The following is a 24281-nucleotide window of genomic DNA, read 5'->3' on the forward strand; positions in this document are numbered from 1 at the left end:
GGTATTTGTACACATATACCAAAAATGTACCTAAATCAATTTTGGAAAAAGGATTTTACTCACAAAAGATGTAGGAATTTCTTTTTCCAGTTAGAAATAGTAGGCCATGCATCAAATAACTATTTTCATCAGAAAAACGTACCCTCAAATACAATATTGCATTTTGTAAGTTGTCTGCAGGTGGCTTGTTGTGAATGCACTCAAATAGCAAGTGATTGTCAGGTTATGGAAACTGTGTTCTAATACTCAACGTAGAAGGATTTGTCTTAATGTACAGTATATGAAAGTGATGCTATGAAAAGGATTATTTCACCTTATCAAGCTCACTCTGACTGACAAATCACTGCCTATTACTGTGATTAAACAGAGCATATGAAACATTGTTTTTCATGAGGCCTACCTGTGCGCCTTCCTTTAAGCACCTCTGTTTGAACACCTCTCCTGTCCTTGATCCATACCACATACAGCCATTTGCGGATCTTTTCAGTGTCCATGTGAAAGATAGTTATTGCGAGGCTGGAACATTTGTTAACTTCAAAAACATTTTTTAACACCCATGTGAAATGAAGACCTGCAAAGCTTACATATTTAAGTCTAATAGCATGATGTGAAAGTAGACAAACATCAGAGTGTGCAATATGAAGGTATAGTCAGTGGACATTCTGAACCTTGTTTGAAGTCAGTAGGTCACATGACCAAGGAGCTATTGAAATTTTAAATTTAGAAAAATTTATGTAAAATCTTGTGAGACGAAAATGGACTAACTAAAGGGTGTGCAATATAGAAGGGTAGTCAGTGGACATACTGAACCTTGTTTGAAGTCATTAGGTCACATGACCAAGGAGCTATTGAAATTTTACATTTAAAAAAATTCACGTAAAAACATGTGAGATGAATGGACAAACTTAAGGGTGTGCAATATAGAAGGGTAGTCAGTGGACATTCTGAACCTTGTTTGAGTCCAGTAGGTCATATGACCAATGAGCTATTGAAATTCAAAAATGTAAATAAATAATTTCAAGTAGTGCAAGATGTAAATCGACAAAAAAATAAATGTGTGCAATGTATGTCTATGCCATTGGGATAGCTAGAACCAGTTTTGAAAGTTCTAGGAGTAATGGTTAAATAGCTATTGAAATTTGAATACATTTGATTTGTCACTATGTTGACGGTCCCTAACTGCTGTTGGTGGATGTAAGGAAAACTACAGGCGAATATCTGCCGAATATCCAACCTGAAACTGTCTTTACCTCAGTACTTTAGATAGCTCATGCTTCTCCTTTGTGAACAACTGTTGACATTTTTTCACATACCTTGAAATGTCAGAACAATGTCAAAGATAGCGTGGTCGTTTTCACTGCTGGTCAGGACGTTAGAAGAACCAGACAGACTGTAGGCTAATTTCCACGGGAATGTCAGCACAAGCCTTGAGAATGTGTGTCAGTGCTGTGTGTGTCAGTGCCATCAAGCCCTCTAGTACACTGGACAATAGCCACCATTTGCATTGATGACGGCTTTGCACACTCTTGTCATTGGTCTGATGAGTGTTATTTCATAGTTTTGATGTCTTCACTATTATTCTACAATGTAGAAAATAGTAAAAATAAAGAAAAACCGTTGAATGAGTAGGTGTGTCAAACTTTTGACTGGTACTGTAAATATTTCTATATTGGCAGTGAGGGTCCCTCCTATTGAAGATGGCTCCCAGTGTGTGTGGTGTGTCTCTGTATGTGGTGGTGGTGGTGTTAGTGACCCTGGTGTCTCCTGGTGGTGCCTGCCCTCGGCCCTGCTCCTGCTACCAGCCCACTGAACTACACTGCACCTTTAGGTCCCTGCTCACCATACCACAGCTTCTACCGCAACATACACTACACATCAACCTAGGGTAAGGCTTGCGCAAAAATACACACACACACACACACACACACACACACACACACACACACACACACACACACAAACACACACACACACACACACACACACACACACACACACACACACACACACACATTCCTTTGGCTGATGCTGTTTCTCTCTGGTATTTGAAAGGTTCAACAGTATCAGCAGGATCCCAGACAGCTCATTGGCTGGTCTGAGGAGGCTGGAGCTGCTGATGCTTCATGGGAATGACATCCGTGAGATTCCTGACCGAGTGTTCCAAGATCTGTCCTCCCTTCAGGTACTGAGGCTTATAGAGTTGACATGGAGAGGAGAGGGGTCGATGGAGCTAATGATTGGATGCAAATGTCCATAGTTCTATTGAGCTTAGACACAGCCTGCTATTGTGTTTTTGTGTTCCTTTGACTCACATTGATGCGTATGTATTGTTGTTTATAACTGGAAGGGTTTATACCATGTATTTTCAATGATCATTCATTCATTGCTCCATGCATTTCTTTCCCCCAGGTCCTGAAGCTAAGTTATAACAAGCTGAGGGAGATCTCAGCAGAGAGCTTCTCAGGCCTGTCCTCACTACTGCGCCTCCACCTGGATCACAACCAGCTGCAGTTCCTGCACCCCCAGGCCCTGCTCCGCCTCCCCAACCTCAGACTGATCCGACTGCAGGGGAACCGGCTCCACCAGCTGCACCCACAGGCCTTCTGCACTCTATTCCTACTGCAGACATTCTGCTACTCTACCCTCAGGTGGGTTTTCGTGTGCCTTAATTGTGCATTTATTAATCTATTCACTCTTAGTCTTAGGTCACACCTAACAGTAGTGCACAAGAGTAGTGCACTGTTTAGGGAATAGGGTGTCATTTGTGACTGGGCTATCCCCCTCCTCTCCCAAGGCATCTGGATGTGTCCAACAACAGTCTGACTATCCTGCCTAGAGACACACTGAGGACTGCCCCTCTTCTGGAGTCCCTGGCTCTGCAGGCCAACCCTTGGACCTGCGATTGCAGCATGGCTTGGATGCAGGCCTGGAGCATCTCTCACCCAGGTGCCTATCACACTACACTAACCCCTAATCCTACACAGAGTCTTAGGGATGAAACATTCACAAATATACATCAGTCCCCGGTCATATCAGCCCGTGGGAAGATGCTTGAGGATGGGGGGTGCTACAGACGTCTATATTGATACGCTACAGATGGCTATATCGGTCCGCTAATATAGGACTAGTTAAAGCAAGCTAGTATTTAAGTGTTTTTTAAATATATAAATATATACAGTTGAAGTTGGAAGTTTACATACACCTTAGCCAAATACATTAAACTCAGTTTTTCACAATTCCTGACATTAATCCTGGTAAAAATTCCCAGTCTTAGGTCAGTTAGGATCACCACTTGATTTTAAGATTGTGAAATGTCAGAATAAATAGTAGAGAGAATGATTTATTTCAGCTTTTATTTCTTTCATCACATTCCCAGTGGGTCAGAAGTTTACATACACTCAATTAGTATATGGTACACAGGTACACCTCCAATTGACTCGAATGATGTCAATTAGCCTATCAGAAGCTTCTAAAGCCATGACATCATTTTCTGGAATTTTCCAAGCCGTTTAAAGGCACAGTCAACTTAGTGTATGTAAACTTCTGACCCAATGGAATGGTGATACAGTGAATTATAAGTGAAATAATCTGTCTGTAAACAATTGTTGGAAAAATTACTTGTGTCATGCATAAAGTAGATGTCCTAACCGACTTGCCAAAACTATAGTTTGTTAATTAACAAGAAATTTGTGGAGTGGTTGAAAAACGAGTTTTAATGACTCCAACCTAAGTGTATGTAAACTTCCGACTTCAACTGTATATTTTTTTTATTACGATTTTTTAGTGGGTGCTGCATTAACCTCAGCACCCCTACTTCCCACGTCTATGCCCCAAACCGATCCCAATGTAACAAATGTTGCTCAAATGACTTCATTCCACCTCCAAAAGCACAAGAAAGAGGATTTCAACACTCACCCTCTCAGATTGTTCTGAAAGCATTTTGGTTAGAAAGAGAAGAGTAGCATTCCTGAAGCATTATTTTGTTTAAATATAATTTGATCTCTGAGAAATTAAGGTAATTGCTTGCACCCACATTGGCAATTTTAATTGAAAGATTCATTTCAGAGGAGGCTGGTAAGATAAGCTATGGGAGGATGGGCTCATTGTAAGGGCTGGAATGGAATTAATGGAACGGTATCAAACGTATGGAAACCACATGTTTAACTCCATTTCATTGTTCCATTCCAGACATTACTATGAGCCCATCATCCTATAACCCCTCCCACCATTCTCCTCTGATTCATATTCTCTTCAATAAATATAGAACTTAATCCCATCCTAACAACCAGTATACAGTATCAGTTCTCTATGTCTGACAAGTAGTATGGAGCTGCTGCTTGGAGTATTGCTTCTTCAACCTTGTATTCCCTGTGAATCAGGTGATGTTTTTTTCCCCTGTTCAAAGAAATTAGCCATTGAAGTCGCTTGTATTCTTTACCATAAATGAATGTGAAAGTACCTAGTTTTGCTCACTAAATGCTGCTGTTCCTGCTACGGCCACCACACCCTTTTATCCATTTCGCTGATTTATTAAATGGAACACCTACTTTTCTTTGCAACTTTGGGTAGAAAACCAATAGCTTTTTGCTCATTATGAAAATAAATTGTGTGGTCAATTGTGTGGTCAAGCCAGTCCTCCATGAAAGTAATTCAGTTTGTCCTTCACTTAGCAACCTAATGCTTAAACCCAACTCTCCTCGAATAGTCCAAACAATGGCAGCTCTTTGAGAGGGCTTTCCATATGGTGCAATTCTCATGTGAAGACTTTTCCTACAAGCTCAAAACTTTGATGGAGAATTGGGCTAGTGATTAAAATGTTGTGACAACCCTAATAAAATAATACAATTATAAACCATTGCATGGCAGTCATAGGTTTTTTAATAAAATGAAAAGAAAACATCTCTATATGTAGTGTGATTAGTGAAATGTTCCATTAAACCCAACCTGATACCATTACCATTGCAAAACACTATACAGTGTGTGTTTGGGAATTTTACCATTGAAGACCATTAGAGACCATAATATTGAAACCATTAGAACTGCTGTAGCCTAATGGTTTGCTTGTTCGCCAATCACCAGGAATGGTCTAACTAATCCAGACCTTTTTTAAGGAAATAAACCATACACAGAGGGGCCGTTTCCTGGACATAAGTTAAGTCTAAGAGAAGGACAAGCTTAATTGCTTTCATGGAGGACTGGTTTGAATTGTGAGGATGACCACACCATTTATTTTCATCATGAGCTTTTGGTTTTCTACCCAAAGTTGCAAAGAAAAGGTTGTGGTCGATTTAATTAACACAAGAGACCATCAAAATTGATTAAAGGAGATGGTGGCAGTAGCAGGAACAGCCTCATCTAGTGGGCTAATCTTTGATACTTTCACACTCATTTATGGTATAGAATGCAAGCGATTTGGGTAATTTCTCTGAACAGGGGAAGAAAACATCACCAGATTCACAGGGAGTACATTATAAAGGTTAAAGAAGCAATACTCCAAGCAACAGCGCCATACTACTTGTCAGACATAGAGAACTGATACTGTATAGTGGTTATTGGGGTGGGATTCCTCATGTCTTACTCATTGTTATGAAGAAATATGGTGGAAATATGATGTTAGTTACTATATTTATTGAAGATTATATGAATCATATCAATTAAAATGGCTAATTTGGGTACAATCAATTAGCTTAGTTTCTTTCTTTTTTTTATAAAAAAAAGAAGATGTTTCAGGAATTCAGATCTTATCTGTTTCTAACTACATAAACGATTTCAGAACAATATCAGATGGTGGGTGTCATGGCTTGATAAAATCACATGGAATGACCCAACTGTGTCCTCTCCTTCAGTGTCAAACTAAGCATGTAATTATGTTGACAGTCATTGATCTACAAGTAATTTTCCATGCCGAAAAACCCCAGGCAATATCAGTAGCCTAGTCAAACTGCGTGCTGTGCGCAGCTATGTGCGCTGACCAATGAGAGGTAGGCCATGATCTGGCACAATTGCACGTCACCTTCAGCATTCAAATTTATGCAAAATGGCTTTTGCAATATTAGGCTTTATTAGTTGAGTAACAGCCAATGTAATTTGCTTGCTTATTTTTATTACATGTGCTATTGAAAATGGTCCAGGTTTAAAGTAGCCTAAGATACCGCCGGAGAAACACAACTCTCATCAGGCTATAGGTAGGCTACATGCTGATCGGGGTTTACATTCGATTTTATTTTGATTGTTCAGGTTCACCATCATCAAGTTTTGGTAGTTTTTTAAAACAATCAGTATATATGGTCATTATTAGATATACAAGGTAAAGTTGATAAATTCATAAAGAGGACAGCAATCACTTTTGCTACACATGTGATACCTGCGTTGCATGGTGGAAGCAGGAGAAGAAGAGAAGCTCAGTCAAAACTTCCAAACGATGAGTTGGGGGTGAAATCCAAAGTTGTGCTATATATTCATTGGCTATGTCATAGCACATTTTTAAGATAAATATTGATACATTACTAGCTCTAACATTTTAATCTGCAAAAATGACAAATTAATTAGTGGGTGATGGTGATTTCAGATCAAAAGTCGGGGGCTCAGCTCTGGGGCCTACATACACCACAGACATATACATCATTTGCGCACACGCGCACACGCGCACACACACACACACACACACACACACACACACACACACACACACACACACACACACACACACACACACACACACACACACACACACACACACACACACACACACACACACACACACCTGACCCCATATTCGGACCATGCCCAATATGAACTAATCACAAACTACTAATTCAGACGATACCCAGAAACACCTCAAAGCGAAATGAGACCATACTTTCTGTGCCAGTACTCTGCTCTGTGCTGTTGACATCATGGCATTACAGAATGCAGGCCAGACAGTCAGACACTAATATGAATTCCAGCAGCAGTTTTGGTGTTAACCTCATATACGGTGCTTTCTGAAAGTATTCAGACCCCTTGACCTATTAACACATTTTGTTACGTTACAGCCTTAGTCCAAAATTGATTAAATCGTTTTTTTTCTTCTCATCAATCTACACACAATACCCCATAATGAAAAAGCAAAAACAGGTTTAGAATTTTTTGCAAGTTTATAAATAAAATAAAAACTGAAATATCACATTTACATAAGTATTCAGACCATTTAATCAGTACTTTGTTGAAGCACCTGTGGCATCAATTACAGCCTGAATTCTTCTTGGGTATGATGCTACAAGCTTGGCACACCTGTATTTGGGGAGTTTCTCTCATTCTTCTCTGCAGATCCTCTCAAGCTCTGTCAGGTTGGATGGGAAGCGTCGCTGTACAGCTATTTTCAGTTGTCTCCAGAGATGTTTGATTGGGTTCAAGTCCGACCTCTAGCTGGGCCACTCAAGGACATTCAGAGACTTGTCCCGAAGCCACTCCTGCGTTGTCTTGGCTGTGTGCTTAGGGTCATTGTCCTGTTGGAAGGTGAACCTTCGCCCCAGTCTGAGGTCCTGAGCGCTCTGGAGAAGGTTTTCATCAAGAATCTCTCTGTACTTTGCTCTGTTCATCTTTCCCTTGATCCTGACTCATCTCCCAGTCCCTGCCGTTGAAAAACATCCCCACAGCATGATGCTGCCACCACTATTCTTCACCGTAGGGATGGTGCCAGGTTTCCTCCAGACGTGACGCTTGGCATTCAGGCCAAAGAGTTCAATCTTGGTTCCATCAGACCAGAGAATCTTGTTTCTTGTGGTCTGAGAGTCCTTTAGGTGGCTTTTGGCAAACTCCAAGCAGGCTGTCATGTGCGTTTTACTGAAGAGTGGCTTCCGTCTGGCCACTCTACCATAAAGGTCTGATTGGTGGAGTGCTGCAGAGATGGTTGTCCTTCTGGAAGGTCCTCCCATCTCCACAGAAGAACTCCGGAGCTCTGTCAGAGAGACCATCGGGTTCTTGGTCACCTCCCTGACCAAGGCCCTTCTCCCCCGATTGCTCAGTTTGGCCGGGCAGCCTGCTCTAGGAAGAGTCTTTTTGGTTCAAAACTTCTTCCATTTAAGAATGATGGAGGCCACTGTGTTCTTGCTGACCTTCAATGCTGCAGACATTTTTTGTTACCCTACCCAAGATCTGTCCCTCGACACAATCCTGTCTCGGAGCTCTACGGACAATTCCTTCGACCTCATGGCTTGGTTTTTGCTCTGACATGCACTGTCAACTGTGGGACCTTATATAGGCAGGTGTGTGCTTTTCCAAATCATGTCCAATCAATTGAATTTACCACAGGTGGACTCCAATCAAGTTGTAGAAACATCTCAAGGACGATCAATGGAAACAGGATGCACCTGAACTCAATTTTGAGTCTCATAGCAAAGGGTCTGAATACTTATGTAAAAAAGGTATTTTTGTTTTCTAAAAACCTGTTTTCACTTTGTCATGATGGGGTATTGTCTGTAGATTGATGAGGAAAAATATAATTTCATCCGTTTTAGAATAAGTCTGTAACGTAACAAAATGTGGAAAAAGAGAAGGGGTCTGAATACTTTCTGAATGCACTGTATCTACAACAAAGACATCTCAGATAGAGAGAGAGAGAGTCAGAGCTGGAACAGAGAAATAAAGGATACACACCCACCCAGCCCATGCCCTGAGAACAACAGCTGCTGTACAATGTACATAGACATGGAATATTTGGTAACTTTAATAATGGAACACTGGTCACTTTGACAATGTTTACTGTTTTACTAATTTCATATGTAGACTGTATTTTAGTCAATGCCATCCTATTTAACTAATGCTGTATATACAGTTGAAGTCAGAAGTTTACATTTACCTTAGCCAAGTACATTTAAACTCAGTTTTTCACAATTCCTGACATTTAATTCTAGAAAAAATTCCCTGTTTTAGGTCAGTTAGGATCACCACTTCATTTTAAGAATGTGAAATGTCAGAATAATAGTAGAGAGAATTATTTATTTCAGCGTTTATTTCTTTCATCACATTCCCAGTGGGTGAGAAGTTTACATACACTCAATTAGTATTTGGTAGCATTGCCTTTAAATTGTTTAACTTGGGTCAAACGTTTCGGGTAGCCTTCCACAAGCTTCCCACAATAAGTTGGGTGAATTTTGGCCCATTCCTCCTGACAGAGATGGTGTAACTGAGTCAGGTTTGTAGGCCTCCTTGTTAGCACACGCTTTTTCAGTTCTGCCCACACATTTTCCCTAGGATTGAGGTCAGGGTTTTGTGATGGCCACTCCAATACCTTGACTTTGTAGGACTCGTTTTACTGTGGATATAGATACTTTTGTACCTGTTTCCTCCAGCATCTTCACAGGGTCCTTTGCTGTTGTTCTGGGATTGATTTGTACTTTTCGCACCAAAGTACGTTCATCTCTAGGAGACAGAACGTGTCTCCTTCCTGAGCGGTATGACGGCTGCGTGGTCCCATGGTGTTTATACTTGGGTGCTATTGTTTGTACAGATGAAGGTGGTACCTTCAGGTGTTTGGAAATTGCTCCCAAGGATGAACCAGACTTGTGGCGGTCTCCAATTTTTTTCTGATGTCTTGGCTGATTTCTTTTGATTTTCCCATGATGTGAAGCGAAGAGGCACTTAGTTTGAAGGTAGGCCTTGAAATACATCCATGGGTACACCTCCAATTGACTCAAATTATGTCAATTAGCCTATCAGAAGCTTCTAAAGCCTAAAGACATCCTTATCTGAAATATTTTCCAAGCTGTTTAAAGGCACAGTCAAATTAGTGTATGGAAACTTCTGACCCACTGGAATTGTGATACAGTGAATTATAAGTGAAATAATCTGTCTGTAAACAATTGTTGGAAAAATGACTTGTGTCATGCACAAAGTAGATGTCCTAACCGACTTGCCAAAACTATAGTTTGTTAACAAGAAATTTGTGGAGTGGTTTTAAAATGAGTTTAAATGACTCCAACCAGTGTATGTAAAATGTACCATATCAGAGCCCATGTATCTACATATGTGTAACGTATACGCAGGAAGCAGGTGCAGAAGGTGAGTTTAATAATCATGAAAATAATGCAAAACAGGAGAAGCGTACTGAATGTAACCAATACTCCCTGATTACAGAGGCTACTGAGGACTATATGAAGGGAAAGTAATCAGGGTGGTGATGAAGTCCAGGTGTGCGTAACGATGGGGAGCAGGTGTGCGCAATGTGGGTTGCCAGGACCGGTGGTTAGTAGACTGGTGATGTAGAGCGCCAGAGGGAGGGAGCAGGAGTAGGCGTGACAATACATATTGAATCTTCATGAAAGGGATAGATGCACATCCCTACCTACCAGTGGCGGTTGGTGCCGTTTAAGATGAGGAAGGTCAAAAAAAATGTATTCATGAGCATAGCCTTATTTCTATTACAGCATATTGGATGACTGTCATTCATATTCCATTCACCGAGTTCAATGTAACAGCGATAGGTTTAGGCTACTACATGAAACTCAAATTTTCCCTTTACCCATCATGAGGTTGGTACAACTTAGCCTATGACTGAAAGTTTACAACATAGCACACAGTGACACATGGACAGACAGTGACATATTCAATACCGCCTTGTACACTCTTGCCTGCATCTAGCTGATCTAGGTTGAAATCATTAGTCCAACAGTTGCAAACGAGAGTTTCTATTGGACAAATTCAGGTATGTTTATCCCCGTTTCGTTCCGTTTGCTTCAGTTTAAGAAACGTTTTTCAACAGAATCGGTGGAATGTCCTTTTTCTATTGTGTTATTGACTGTATGTCTGTTTGTCCCATGTGTAACGCTGTGCTGTTCTTTTTGTCGCGCTGCTTTGCTTTATCTTGGCCAGGTCGCAGTTGGTCTACCTGGTTAAATAAAGGTGAAATAAAAAAATAAAATAAAAAAAGGAATACACCCCTGATCACGTGTAAACACAGTTCACTTTCATAGCATTCTCGTTGTATTCCTTCTCGCATCTATGCGCTCTCCTCCTCTCACCCTTTCCCTTTGCTTGTGGACTTCAATGCACAACACATCAGCTATATGTGACCAGGTGAAAAAATCTTTCCAAGCCAAACCACATCATAACCGCTACACACAGCTTACATCGTTGTCCCCATATTACCTATAGAAACGCCATAGTCAACATAGCTAATAGACCTAATGCATTAGTAAACATGCTACAATCATGAAGTAACGTTACAGTTTACAGTCAGTAAGCAGTTTAGCACTTACACCGGCGGGCCCCAGTGGCAATAAATTAGTAAAACCAAAAGCTTACCTTGACTTGGAAGAGTTCCAGTGTTGTGTTCGATAATCATAGCCAGCTAGCTAACATAGCATCCTTCTGTTTGAGTAGGGTGTTGGAGTAGTCTAAACTAGCTAGCTACATTTGCAGCTAAGTAAGTGAAACAAAGTAATAAAAAAAACAAAATCTCTATCTCTCTCTTGCTTCTCCTTAGTTTTGGAATAAATTAATTTGTCTTTATCAACTATTGTCTTTGTCTCTCTTTGAGTCAACTACTCACCACTTTTTATGCACTGCAAGGCTAGCTAGCTGTAGCTTATGCTTTCAGTACTAGATTAATTCTCTGATCCTTTGATTGGATGGACAACATGTCAGTTCATGCTGCAAGAGTTCTGATAGGTTGGAGGATGTCCTCTGGAAGTTGTCATAATTACAGTGTAAGTCTATGGAAAGGGGTGAGAACCATGAGCCTCCTAGGTTTTGTATTGAAGTCAATGTACCCAGAGGAGGATGGAAGCTAGCTGTCCTCTGGCTACACCATGGTGCTACCCTAGAGAGTGCTGTTGAGGCTACTGTAGACCTTCATTGCAAAACAGTGTGTTTTAATCAATTATTTGGTGACGTGAATATATTGAGTATAGTTTTATCTAAAACTGATAACTTTTTTAATGTTTTACAATTTTAATATTTATGGTCCTCCTCTTCTTCCTCTGAGGAGCCTCCACTGCTACCTACAGAGTCTCAATCAGAAACAATGGAATTGGGATGCTTATTTGGGTGAGGAAATACTGATTCTTCTCTTCTCTCTTAGGGGTGTTGAAATGTCCAGGGCCGCAGTGCCCGGTCTGTGCCTCACCCAAACACATGAAGGGTCGTGGCCTTTTGCAGCAGAAAGACCTATCCTGCACCTCGCCTGTCATCTCCACCAATCCCAGAACCTCATCTCAGGAGGATGGCGAAGTTCAACCAATAGAAACCTTTAGAGAGGCTTTAGGCAACGCCTCCCTGGGGATGTCCGACCAACAGGGGAATGCCGTTGATCTGAAGTGTAACATCACACACTCCTCACAGACTCCTGACATTACCCCACCACACCTTTCCTCCTCCTCCATCCCCCTCTCCCTCTCCCTCTCCCTCTCCCTGGACTGTGGGGTGGATGGGCACGGCTATGAGAGGCTGTGGAGGCTGCTGGCCTACTACAGTGAGACGCCTGTCAGGCTTCAAAGAGAAATAATGTTGAGTAAAGCCCCAAGACTTGCCTACAGGTATGAAAATACAGAAATACACAAGACACATTCCTGTGTTATTTTCCTCTTTACCTGTACAATTTTGTTGTAACCCCAAAACATAGATCAAATCGGTCCTTTCTTGTCCTTCAGGTACAGACAGACAGCAGAGAAGGAGGGCTACTACCATACAGGGGTCAGGGCCAGTATTCAAGCCCAGCCTGCCTGGTTACTGCAGCCCCATGTCAGTCTAGAGCTCAACAGAGCTCAGTCCAGCACCCACATGGTTAAACTGACCCTGTCCACCCTGGTGTCTGCCCCCCCAGACCCCCCATCCCCACACTCCTGGGTCCTCATCCAGACCAACCACACCCACACAGCTTTTACTGCAGCTGCAGAGAGACAGATCCACCTGCCCTGCCCTGTCCTCAGCTCTATTGGAGACCTAAGCTCTGGAGACCACAGGCTCCAATGGGTTTTCCCAGATGGTTCAACAGTCTCCTCTCCCTACCGCAGCTCAGATGGTAGGGTCCGGGTGTCTGGCCAGGGGCTGGTCCTGCAGAGAGTGGATCACTCTGATGCTGGACTGTACTATTGCGTGGCCCGGGCGGGGGGAGATGTTGACGTTCTCCCCCTCCGTCTGGCGGTGGTAGAATCATCCAATCCTCCCCCAGGGGAGGAGCTAGGCCCTGCTGTGACTGGATTGGTTGGAGACCCTGTCAGTCTGCCGTGCGAGGCCTCTGGTACACCGAGGGTTGAGGTGAATTGGGTTCTTCCTGGCGGGAGAGTGATAGGGAGTAGGAACGAGGGGAGGAGAAAGGATGAGTCAGGGATGAATGTCTTGGCCAACGGTACCCTGTCTCTTCCCATCCCTGCGCTGGGAGATGCAGGCCTGTACCGGTGTGTAGCGGTGAACCAGTACGGTGCTGACTCTCTCTCCACCAGACTGACGCTCACCCCGCGTCCTTCTGACACCTCATCACGTATGAGATATCCCATGAGGCCACAATCTGTGGCGGGGGTGTCCAACAGGGTACGAGCCCCTCTACGGGGTGAGGAGATTGAAGAGGGGGGCTCAGGAGATGATGAGGGGGAGAACATACTGCCCACCAGGGCAGGTTACAACAGGACATGGCGTCCCCCCATCAGATCCCACATGGTGAGGATGGAGGGAAGCAGACCACCCCAAAAGGGCAAGAAGCCCTTGAGGAGAGGCTTCCCTGTGGAGCAGAGGAGGAACAGGTTGGAGGGACGGCGGAACTTTAACCTGGCCAAGCACAAAATAGACCCTCAGAAATGGGCCGACCTGCTGACTAAGATACGTGAAAGGACTGCCCCAAAAATCACAGACTCCTTGTATGTACCACCCCCAACAAGAGCACATACTACCACCTCAGTCCCAACTGAAGCACAGACAACCACCTCAACCCCAATTGAAGCACAGACAACCACCTCAAACCCAACTAGAGCACAGTCAACCAGAATACAGACAGATAGCAGACATATAGAAAGCAATCACACAACCAGAACAAATCCAGGCAGCACACAGCCAGAAAGTACACAGCCAGACAGCAGACATACAACCAGAAGAAAGCCAGGCAGCACACAGCCAAGTAGCACACAGCCAGACAGAATACAGACAGAGAGAATACAGACAACTAAAACACAGACAACCAGAATACATACAGACACCACATTACCAAACAGCACACCAGAGGTAAGTGTGGGAAGAAACTCTGATCAACGTCTTGTATTGGACTCAGAGGCTGATACCTCAAAGAGTTCTTCCATAAATGTCCCCAGTCTACAGGAAGAGCGGTTAAACGCCATCCATACATCACTAATCCCAGATCTGCTAACAAAGGATAGAGTGACCCCAGAGACACCAAACACTTCAGATCCGAGCAATAACTTCCCCCAGAACCCTAAGTCAAACACAGACACAGACACAGAGACAGAAACAGAGACAGAGGGTTCTCTTAAAAGCACAAAGCCAACCTCCAATGTCAATTACACTAGCACAGAGGAAAGGAGACAGAGTGTTATCCCTGTAAGGACTACAGGTGAGGGGGAGAGGACAGGAACAACAAACTCTGGAAAGGTAATGTTCTCCAACTCTGTTCCTTTGCGACCCAGAAGCCCCTGGAATGCCAGCAATAGGCCTGGCCAGAGGAGACGCATCAACAGACTCAGAGGACGACCCATGCCCCGCCAAAGCGCCCCAGGTCCAACCTCCCCTCTCCAGAATACCCTAAGTCCCACTACCACCAGAGCAGCACTTACAAAGCCCAGGAAACGGACAGCACCTGCTACAACCATTACTATAAGCACTACTACTACTACTACTACTACTACTACTACTACTACTACTACTACTACTCCATCCTTAACTAGGATCACTGCTCCATCAAGCACATCTGTCTCCCCCCCTGCCTCCCTTCCTGCCTCGCCCCCTTCGCCCCAGACATACACAGACAGGGTGACTCACTTAACAAACACTGCTGCTCGGCTCCCTGACAGGTCCCAAACGACTATCACACACACACGCACAGACACTAGCACACACACAGGCAAACATACACCCACAGTCACTCACAGTCACACAGAAAAACTGAGTTATGCTATAACAGAGGGTCAGGTCGGGGCCACTCCAAAAGAGCAGGATCCATCTGTCTTCAACCAACACAACCCAGAGGATATCAAAGCAACTACCCCTCGGTCTGGAACCACACCAGGTGGAACAACACCTACTGGTACTGAGAAAGAACCCAGTGAGATAGAATCCAGTGAGATAGAACCACTCTACCCAGAAACTAAGGAAGAACCCAGTGAGATAGGACCACCAGCGACTGATGAAGAAGAACCCAGTGAGATAGAACCACCAGCAACTGAAAAAGAACGCAGTGAGATAGAACCACCAGCAACTGATGAAGAAGAACCCAGTAAGATAGAACCACTCTACCCAGAAACTGAGGAAGAACTCAGTGAGATAGAACCACCAGCAACTGATGAAGAAGAACCCAGTGAGATAGAGCCACCAACAACTGATGAAGAACCCAGTGAGATAGAACCACTCTACCCAGAAACTGAGGAAGAACCCAGTGAGATAGAGCCACCAACAACTGATGAAGAAGAACCCAGTGAAAAAAACCCACCAGCAACTGATGAAGAAGAACCCAGTGAGATAGAACCACCAGCAACTGATGAAGAAGAACCCAGTGAGATAGAGCCACCAACAACTGATGAAGAACCCAGTGAGATAGAACCACCAGCAACTGATGAAGAACCCAGTGAGATAGGACCACCAGCAACTGATGAAGAACCCAGTGAGATAGAACCACCAGCAACTGATGAAGAACCAAGTGAGATAGAACCACCAGCAACTGATGAAGAACCCAGTGAGATAGAACCACTTTACCCAATCACTGAAGAAGAACCCAATAAGATAGAACCAGTCTATCTAGCATCTGATGAACCAGAGGAGAGACAGCCAGAGTCAGAAATAGACAGCTCTTTTTCATCTACAAAACAACTACTGCCCCCAACTACAGCTAATACAGCAGCTATCACTGCTTCAGCCATCACCCCCTCTACAGTCATCACCTTTATTAGAAGAACTACCACTATAACTATACCTACAACTACTACCACTATACCTACAACTACTACCACTATACCTACAACTACTACCACTATACCTACAACTACTAGCACTATACCTACAACTACTACCACTATACCTACAACTACTACCACTATACCTACAACTACTACCACTATACCTACAACTACTACCACTATACCTACAACTACTACCACTATACCTACAACTATTACTACTATACCTACAACTACTGTTTCTACAACTACCACTACTATTCCTACAACTACTACCACTATTTCTACAAATACTATTCCCACTACTACTACCACTCTTACTAGTACAATAGTCTGGAGGAACCCAGGAGTAAACTCTATCCCAGACTCACATGGTAGTCGCTACCGCCCCCCATCTTACCCCATCTACTCACAACACTCCAGCAGCCGGCACCCCTATGTCATCACTAGGCCTGACCCAGTAAGAACTCCACTTCAAACTCCACCCCCTATAAAACACGCTATAAAACACACACCCTCTCTACCACACCCTATCAAGCCCAAACTTTTTCTCCCAGACATTTTAGAGACCCCTTCCTCTGCAGTCCCCACCACCAGAGCTCTCTCCAGCTCCCCAAAGACCTCCACACCCACCACAGACAGTCAGGCTGGACTCAACCCTGAGTCCACCCTTCCTCATTCCCCTCCCGCGTCTCCAGCCCATAGTGTGACTGCCCAACACCCCCCTCAGACCTCCGTCTTGCGTGTCCAGCCCCGTATCGCTCCCCCTCACATGCGCCCCATGTCTGTCCCAGCTGAGATTGATGCCCTCCTGCCCTGCGAGGCCATTGGACAGCCTCCTCCAACAATCACCTGGACCAAGGTCTCCACAGGTACGCTACACACACTACTCTCAGTTATACACACAATACATGCTACTGCCACTCACATATACACAACATGTACTTTGTCATACCCACACGTTACTCAATACATTCACTATTGCCACACTTACACACAATACGCCACTCAATATGTATTTCTGTCTGTCCCAGGAGCTGTGATGTCAGTGGACTACAAGGCAGAGCGTTTCCAGGTCCTACCCAACGGAACCTTTCTCATCCGGAGCGTGCAGGTCCAGGACCGAGGGACATATATCTGCAGCGCACAGAACTCTGTGGGCCTGGACCGTGCCATGGTGACCCTGGAGGTCTGGTCCCGCCCACCCCGCATTCAGCTACCCAACCACAGAGATGCAACGGTGCACCAGGGGGGTGAGGTGAGGTTAGAGTGTCGGGCTCAGGGGGTGCCGGTTCCTCTGCTATCCTGGGTGCTACCTGACCGCTCCGTCCTAACCCCCGACCCTAACCCCAACCCTGCCCTTGGCACTCACCCCCGGGTGTCTATATTCCCTAATGGTACTCTGCGTATCTTGGTGGCCGGCCCAGCAGACAGAGGACTGTATCGCTGTGTGGCCTCCAACCTAGCGGGGGCTGGCAGTCTGTCAGTCCGACTCCATGTGTCCTCTCTTCCTCCAGCCATCCAGGAGCCCAGAGAGGAGAGGGTAACCCGGCCCGCTGGTTTGCCTCTCTACGCCCAATGCTCTGCCCGGGGAGCTCCCGCTCCCTCCATCCGCTGGAGGACCCCTGACGGCACATTTCTGTTCCCCTCTCAATTCCTCAACGGGAACCTGTTTGTCCTCCCCAATGCCACCTTGCTGATACGCAAGCTAGCCACTAAGGACTCTGGGAGCTACGAGTGCCTGGCGACTAATGCGGTGGGCGGGGATAAGAGGACGGTGAGGGTGGAGGTGACTGGAGATGGAGGAGGAGGAGAAGTTGTCTCCATGGATAAAATTACCTTCTCTTCCATTAACAGTACATTTGATCTTCCCCCCTCCTCCCCCGTCCTTAACCCTCCCCTCCCACCCTCCTCCCCCCTCAGTAAGGCTAGGATCCTCTCCACCTCTCCATCCAGTTCTATAGTCATATATGGTGAATCTCTGCTCCTTTACTGTTCAGCAACCGGCAACCCAGAGCCTAGAGTGGTCTGGAGGGTACCTGGCAAGAAACTAGTGGATGCTCGCTACAGGTGCGTGTTTGTCCTTATTGATTACCAATCTTTTTAATCGAGTCCAGGACCGCCCCCCTTATAGTAGAATGCACAAGGTGCAATTTTGAAATGTGGTTGTGCATTAGGAGTTTTTCTCTTATTATGTCAGTCACTGACAGTCACTCAATTAGCTCGTCAGCTAAATATTTGTAGATTGGTAAGTTAGTCTAGCCTGATATCTAAACTTGTAGTTTACATAGTTGAATTACCAACCGTGGCCCCCATTGATTTTTTTAGTCACTCTCACCCAGATATAATATAAAAAACTGCAAACATTTATGTCCGCCCTATAGCAAAATGTGTATAATTGCAGGAAATTAGCTGTAAAACAGAAACATTTTCTCTACGCCTCATGGAAAAATGTGTATAATTGCATGAAGTTAGTAAAAAAATTGCTAAATCTTCTCTCCACCTCATGGCAAAATGTTTAGAATTGCAGCAAACTTGTTTTAAAACTGCAATATTTTCTCACACACATGCCCCAGGGCAAAATGTGTGGAATTGCAGGAAATGAACTCCAAAACTTCTCTCCGCTGTTAAAAGGCTTGGGCCATCTCTGACTGCATGTGTGGGTATTGATGTGGGTACGCAGACTCGCGAGCCACTGCAGTCCCTCATGAGGAGTTCAGTTTTTTGTGGCCTCCACCCCCATCAAAGTTGCCCATTCCTGGTCTAGTTTGTACAAAACATTAGGAACACCTTCCTAATATTGAGTTGCACACCCTTTTGCCCTCAGAACAGCCTCAATTCCAATGCTTCCCACAGTTGTGTCAAGTTGGCTGGATGTCCTTTGGGTGGTGGAACATTTGGGAAACTGTTGAGTGTGAAAAAAACAGCAGCGTTGCAGTACTTGACACACTCAAACCGGTGCGCATGGCACCTACTACCATACCCTGTTCAAAGGCACTTAAATCTGTTCTTGCCTATTCACACTCTGAATGGAAAACATACACAATGCATGTCTCAAGGCTTAAAATCCTTCTTTAACCTGTCTCCTCCCCTTCATCTACACTAGATTTAACAAGTGACATCAATAAGGGATCATAGTTTTCACCTGGATTCACCTGGTCAGTCTATAACCAAGTTTCCATCGACAGTTTTTATGCAAGTAAAGTCATATAAAAACAAAATCACGACAGCTGTGATGGAAAGGAAGGTCCGGTGTAATTGTATAAATGCAGACAGATAATTTGTTTGTTCGACATGGTGGGATCTTTTTGTGTCTGTAAAATTAATTGTGCAGTAAATGGCGGTAGAATAACCATCATATTGAGGTAAATTTGGAGTCATGCAATGATATGGTGTGAGGTCCTCCCACTACGACTCTGGAAACCATGCAGTTTATTAGGCTACAGATAAAATAACTTATGAACTTCACAGGGTGGTAAAATTGCACGGTGATCTTGACGCTCCTTTCCAATAAATTTCGAGGTTCTTATTCCGGTGACAAGATGATCGATCCTTGACTGCCATTTGACAAACAAAAATATTCTTGCTCTTATCCATAATAATCTCATCATGTAGACGAGCCAACCCACACAGCCTACCCACACTGTAACTGCGAACTGTTGGCTGGAGCGCATGTGATGAGACCAGAGTTGACACATTTGCTATTTAAGGCAACAGTTTTTGTGACAAAGAGTTGAAAATGCGATGGAAACACATTGAACTTTAGATGTTGATTTGGTACATGAAAACTTTCTCTCCGCAACAAGTCCATGCCACTGGTGGGAAAATTTACATATTTTCTTAGTGCAGATTCTAGAATAATCGCATGAAAATCTGTTGCCGTGACGGAAGGAAACCTAGCTACTGTCATGGAAAGAGCAGTTGTTCCTAATGTTTTGTCCACTCAGTGTCTGTGTCTTGTGCTTATCTAACCTTATCCTCTCTGTGTTGTATTTCCAGTTTTGACAAGAGGATGAAGGTGCACAGTAATGGAACGCTGTATATCCAGTCCGTGACGGAGAAAGACGGGGGGGACTATTTATGTGTCGCGCGAAATAAGATGGCTGACGACTTCCGCTTCCTCCAGGTCACCGTGGCAACAAAGCCTGCTAAGATTGAGCCAAAGCAGCCATCAAATCAGAAAGTGGTATTGTACGGAGCAGCTCTAAAGGTAGACTGTCTGGCGACCGGCCAGCCCGACCCCGCGGTAAGATGGAGCCTCCCGGATGGAACCTCAGTGAAAAGTGTCCTGTTGCAGGTGGAAGAGAGAGGGAGGCGCAGCCGGCGACTGGTGGTTTTTGACAATGGAACACTGTTCCTCCCCTCGGTGGGGATGGGGGAGGAGGGGGAGTATGTCTGCCACGCTGAGAACCATGGGGGGAGGGACACTATGAGTGTGATGGTCAAAGTCCTCGCCTCACCTCCCTCCTTCCCCAGTACCAAATATGAGGTCATCAAGGTGCAACAAGGGGGCGTAGTGGCTCTGAACTGTGGGGCTAAAGGAGAGCCTGTCCCTACGATCACATGGCTCTCTCCAATGAATCGTGTCCTCCCAGTGGAAGGCTCAGGTCCGGTTGTGGTGCAGCAAGACGGGTCCTTGGTGATCCAGGGGGCTAGAGGGGCTGACGGAGGAAACTACACCTGCCGAGCCAGCAATGTTGCTGGGGAGAGGAGCAAGGTGATGGGGGTGGAGGTGATGGTGACACCACCCAGCTTCACACTCAATGGGGCTGGGGGTGGGATCAATGGGGCAGACAGACAGATAGCTGTTGTTAGTGGTAGTGGACTGAGTGCTGTGATCTCCATCAGTCAGTCTGCAGGGAGGGATCATAGGGTCAGTGCAGGTAATTGTGTCAGTAATAATGGAGACAGTAAAGTAGGGGACCAAAGGGTCTCAGCAGTTAGAGGCCAGACAGTTCTTCTGCCATGTCCATCCCAGGGCTTCCCTCTCCCCCGCCTGGCCTGGTTGCTGCCCGGTAATGGGGTTCTCCCGGTGCCCTACTATGGCAGCAGACTCACCGTGCACCGCAATGGAACCCTGGAGCTGAGGGGGGTGAGGGCAAGCGACTCCGGCATGCTGGTGTGTGTCAATCGTGGCGAGAGGGGTGAGGCTCGGATAATGGTACACCTGGAGGTCTCAGACACAAAGGACACACCTCACTCCAGAGACCCAGTGACCACCGAGAAACCTTGCCCAGTAGGCCCAGTTAGTACAGAGCAACCTCGCCCAGTAGGCCCAGTTAGCACAGAACAACCTCGTCCAGTAGTCACAGTCAGCAGAGAGAAACTTCGCTCAGGAGGCCCAGACAGAGAGGAGACACCTCACCCCAGAGGCCCAGTGACCACAGATAAATCTCGCCAGGAGACACCTCGCCCTACAGGCCCAGTCACCAATGAGAAACCTCACTTAGGAGGCCCAGTCAGCACTGAGAACCCTCTGCCAGGAGTCCCAGTCCAAGGGGACACACCTCACCCAAGAGGCCCAGTGCCAGAGGCAGGGAGGAGTGTTGTCCTGGAAAGGAAGCCTGTGGTCACCAGCATATCAGGCTCTCTGGTCAGCATCATCAACGGAGACAATCTACAGCTACCCTGCCCCCAGACAGACAGCCCCAGTCAGGGCTCCAGCCAGACAGAGTCTCTGACCTGGAAGTTGCCCAGCGGGGTGGTCGTGTCTCGAGGCCAGGCGGCAGGGACGGGTCGGTACTCAGTCCTGGATGACGGGACTCTGATGGTGCAGCAGGTATCTGTGTTTGACAGGGGGACCTACTCCTGCCGATCCACCAATCAGGACACATCGTCTATCCTGACAGTTCCAGTGATTGTCATCGCCTACCCCCCTCGCATCATCAACGGACCCCCTCCCCTCACCTACACCCGTCCTGGTGTTGCCGTTCAGCTAACCTGCTACGTCATAGCAACCCCCAGAGCGACCATCACCTGGGAGATGCCGGACCAATCCCAGCTCAGGGTCACAGGTCAGGCCCGTCTCTATGGCAACCGGTACCTGAGTCCCCATGGTTCCCTGGTGATCCAGAACCCGACCATCAGAGACACAGGGTTCTACCGTTGTTCTGCACGGAACGTCATCGGAACTGACACCAAGGCGTCTTATCTACATGTGATCTAACAGAACACACACACATCATTTTTGCCCAAAGAAACTGCAAAGTTGAGTGCAGAAAATACTGTTCAACTAAAGACGGTGTTGATTAAAGATTGTAAATAGAGATAAAAACAAACACATGCATCTTACAGCCAGAGTGTGTTAAAGATGTACAAGAAATCAGCAGCTGAGAAGCACCAGCATCCATCATCAATAAATAAGTGTCAACACAAACTATACCAGGCTTTAAGAACATCAGCTCTCAAAACACACGTCATGCAATACAACACATTCAGCTCTGTATCACAACCTGTATGTTTATGTCAACCTTTACCTCCTTAATATCTTAAAGCTGCCCTATTTATCTTGTTTTATAGTTGTGTACTGTTGAGCAGAGAAAATGTTTGATAGTGGTCACAGAACTGCTCCAGTGATAGTTCTGTGGAGCCTCAGGAGTCTGCAGCTCTCTGTGTCTGCAGCTCTCTGTGTCTGCAGCTCTCTGTGTCTGCAGCTCTCTGTGTCTGCAGCACTCTGTGTCTGCAGCTCTCTGTGTCTGCAGCTCTCCAACTCTGCAACCTCGACCACTCTTCCAGTCATAGGCTGTACATACGTCCCAGATCATGTCAAATAAACACAACAGTTACCAAGTCTTTGAAAATGGTATTTGTAGTAATTACATATGTTTCATATAGAGTAACATAGATTTTTGTGTGGCTCCAGTGTTACATCAAGTATGTGTAATATCCATGTGAAAGCTGATATCATTCATGTTTTTATAAACACTCCTTTGATGTTTTCATTTAGTTTAAATTATTTGTCTGTAAAGACTGTGATGTAAAGTTGTTATGTTGTGCCTCTTGTCATAAAGAGAGAGATGTACTGTATATCTCATCTCTCAATAGCCTTTTTAAATTATGCTTTATTTTCAACTGCTTTATTTGATAAATAAAAGAGAAAAGGAATTCAGTCTGCTCATCAAAACGTGGTTGGGACAGAAACTGTGTTTGTTTGTTGAACATCAGGCTTTGTATCCCATGACCCTCAGCAGAAAAAAACAGGAAATGGGTCTTAAGGACAGATAAGTCGTGCTTATGACATCATCACACTAACACTTCCCGGGGAGTCCATTTTCCAAAACAGTTGCTTCCTCCATTACTCTCTTATTAGACAGGTATCAACTCCATTACTCTCTTATTAGACATGTATCAACTCAATTACTCTCTTATTAGACATGTATCAACTCCATGACTCTCTTATTAAACATTTATCAACTCCATTACTCTCTTATTAGACAGGTATCAACTCCATTACTCTCTTATTAGACATGTATCAACTCAATTACTCTCTTATTAGACATGTATCAACTCCATGACTCTCTTATTAAACATTTATCAACTCAATTACTCTCTTATTAGACATGTATCAACTCCATTACTCTCTTATTAAACATTTATCAACTCCATTACTCTCTTATTAGACATGTATTAATTAAATTACTCTCTTATTAGACGGGTATCAACTCCATTACTCTCTTAACAGACATGTATCAACTCAATTACTCTCTTATTAGACATGTATCAACTCCATGACTCTCTTATTAGACAGGTATCAAGTCCATTACTCTCTTATTAGACATGCATCAACTCCATTACTCTCTTATTAGACAGGTATCAACTCAATTACTCTCTTATTAGACATGTATCAACTCCATGACTCTCTTATTAGACAGGTATCAACTCCATTACTCTCTTATTAGACATGAATCAACTCATTACTCTCTTATTAGACATCCATCAACTCCATTACTCTCTTATTAGACATGTATTAATTCCATTACTCTCTTATTAGACAGGTATCAACTCCATTACTCTCTTATTATACATTTATCAACTCCATTACTCTCTTATTAGACATGTATTAATTCAATGACTCTCTTATTAGACAGGTATCAAGTCCATGACTCTCTTATTAGACATGTATTAATTAATTTACTCTCTTATTAGACAGGTATCAACTCCATTACTCTCTTATTAGACATGTATCAA

The 24281-nt window shown here is 44.5% G+C and overlaps 1 protein-coding gene across 1 annotated transcript; it reads left to right on the top strand.

Annotated features, from left to right (window-relative positions):
* Positions 1-1697: 1697 nt before the first annotated feature.
* On the top strand, positions 1698-22260 carry LOC120063972 (matrix-remodeling-associated protein 5-like). Its single transcript, XM_039014281.1, has 11 exons — positions 1698-1885; positions 2053-2182; positions 2410-2648; positions 2795-2946; positions 12062-12298; positions 12602-13798; positions 15212-15838; positions 16679-16966; positions 17129-17910; positions 18022-18164; positions 20094-22260. Exons 1-11 carry the CDS (start codon positions 1698-1700, stop codon positions 22258-22260), a joined length of 6150 nt encoding a protein of 2049 aa, XP_038870209.1.
* The last annotated feature ends 2021 nt before the right edge of the window (positions 22261-24281 follow it).

This window comes from Salvelinus namaycush, chromosome 19 (assembly GCF_016432855.1).
Source record: "Salvelinus namaycush isolate Seneca chromosome 19, SaNama_1.0, whole genome shotgun sequence".
Taxonomy (NCBI): Eukaryota; Metazoa; Chordata; class Actinopteri; order Salmoniformes; family Salmonidae; genus Salvelinus; species Salvelinus namaycush.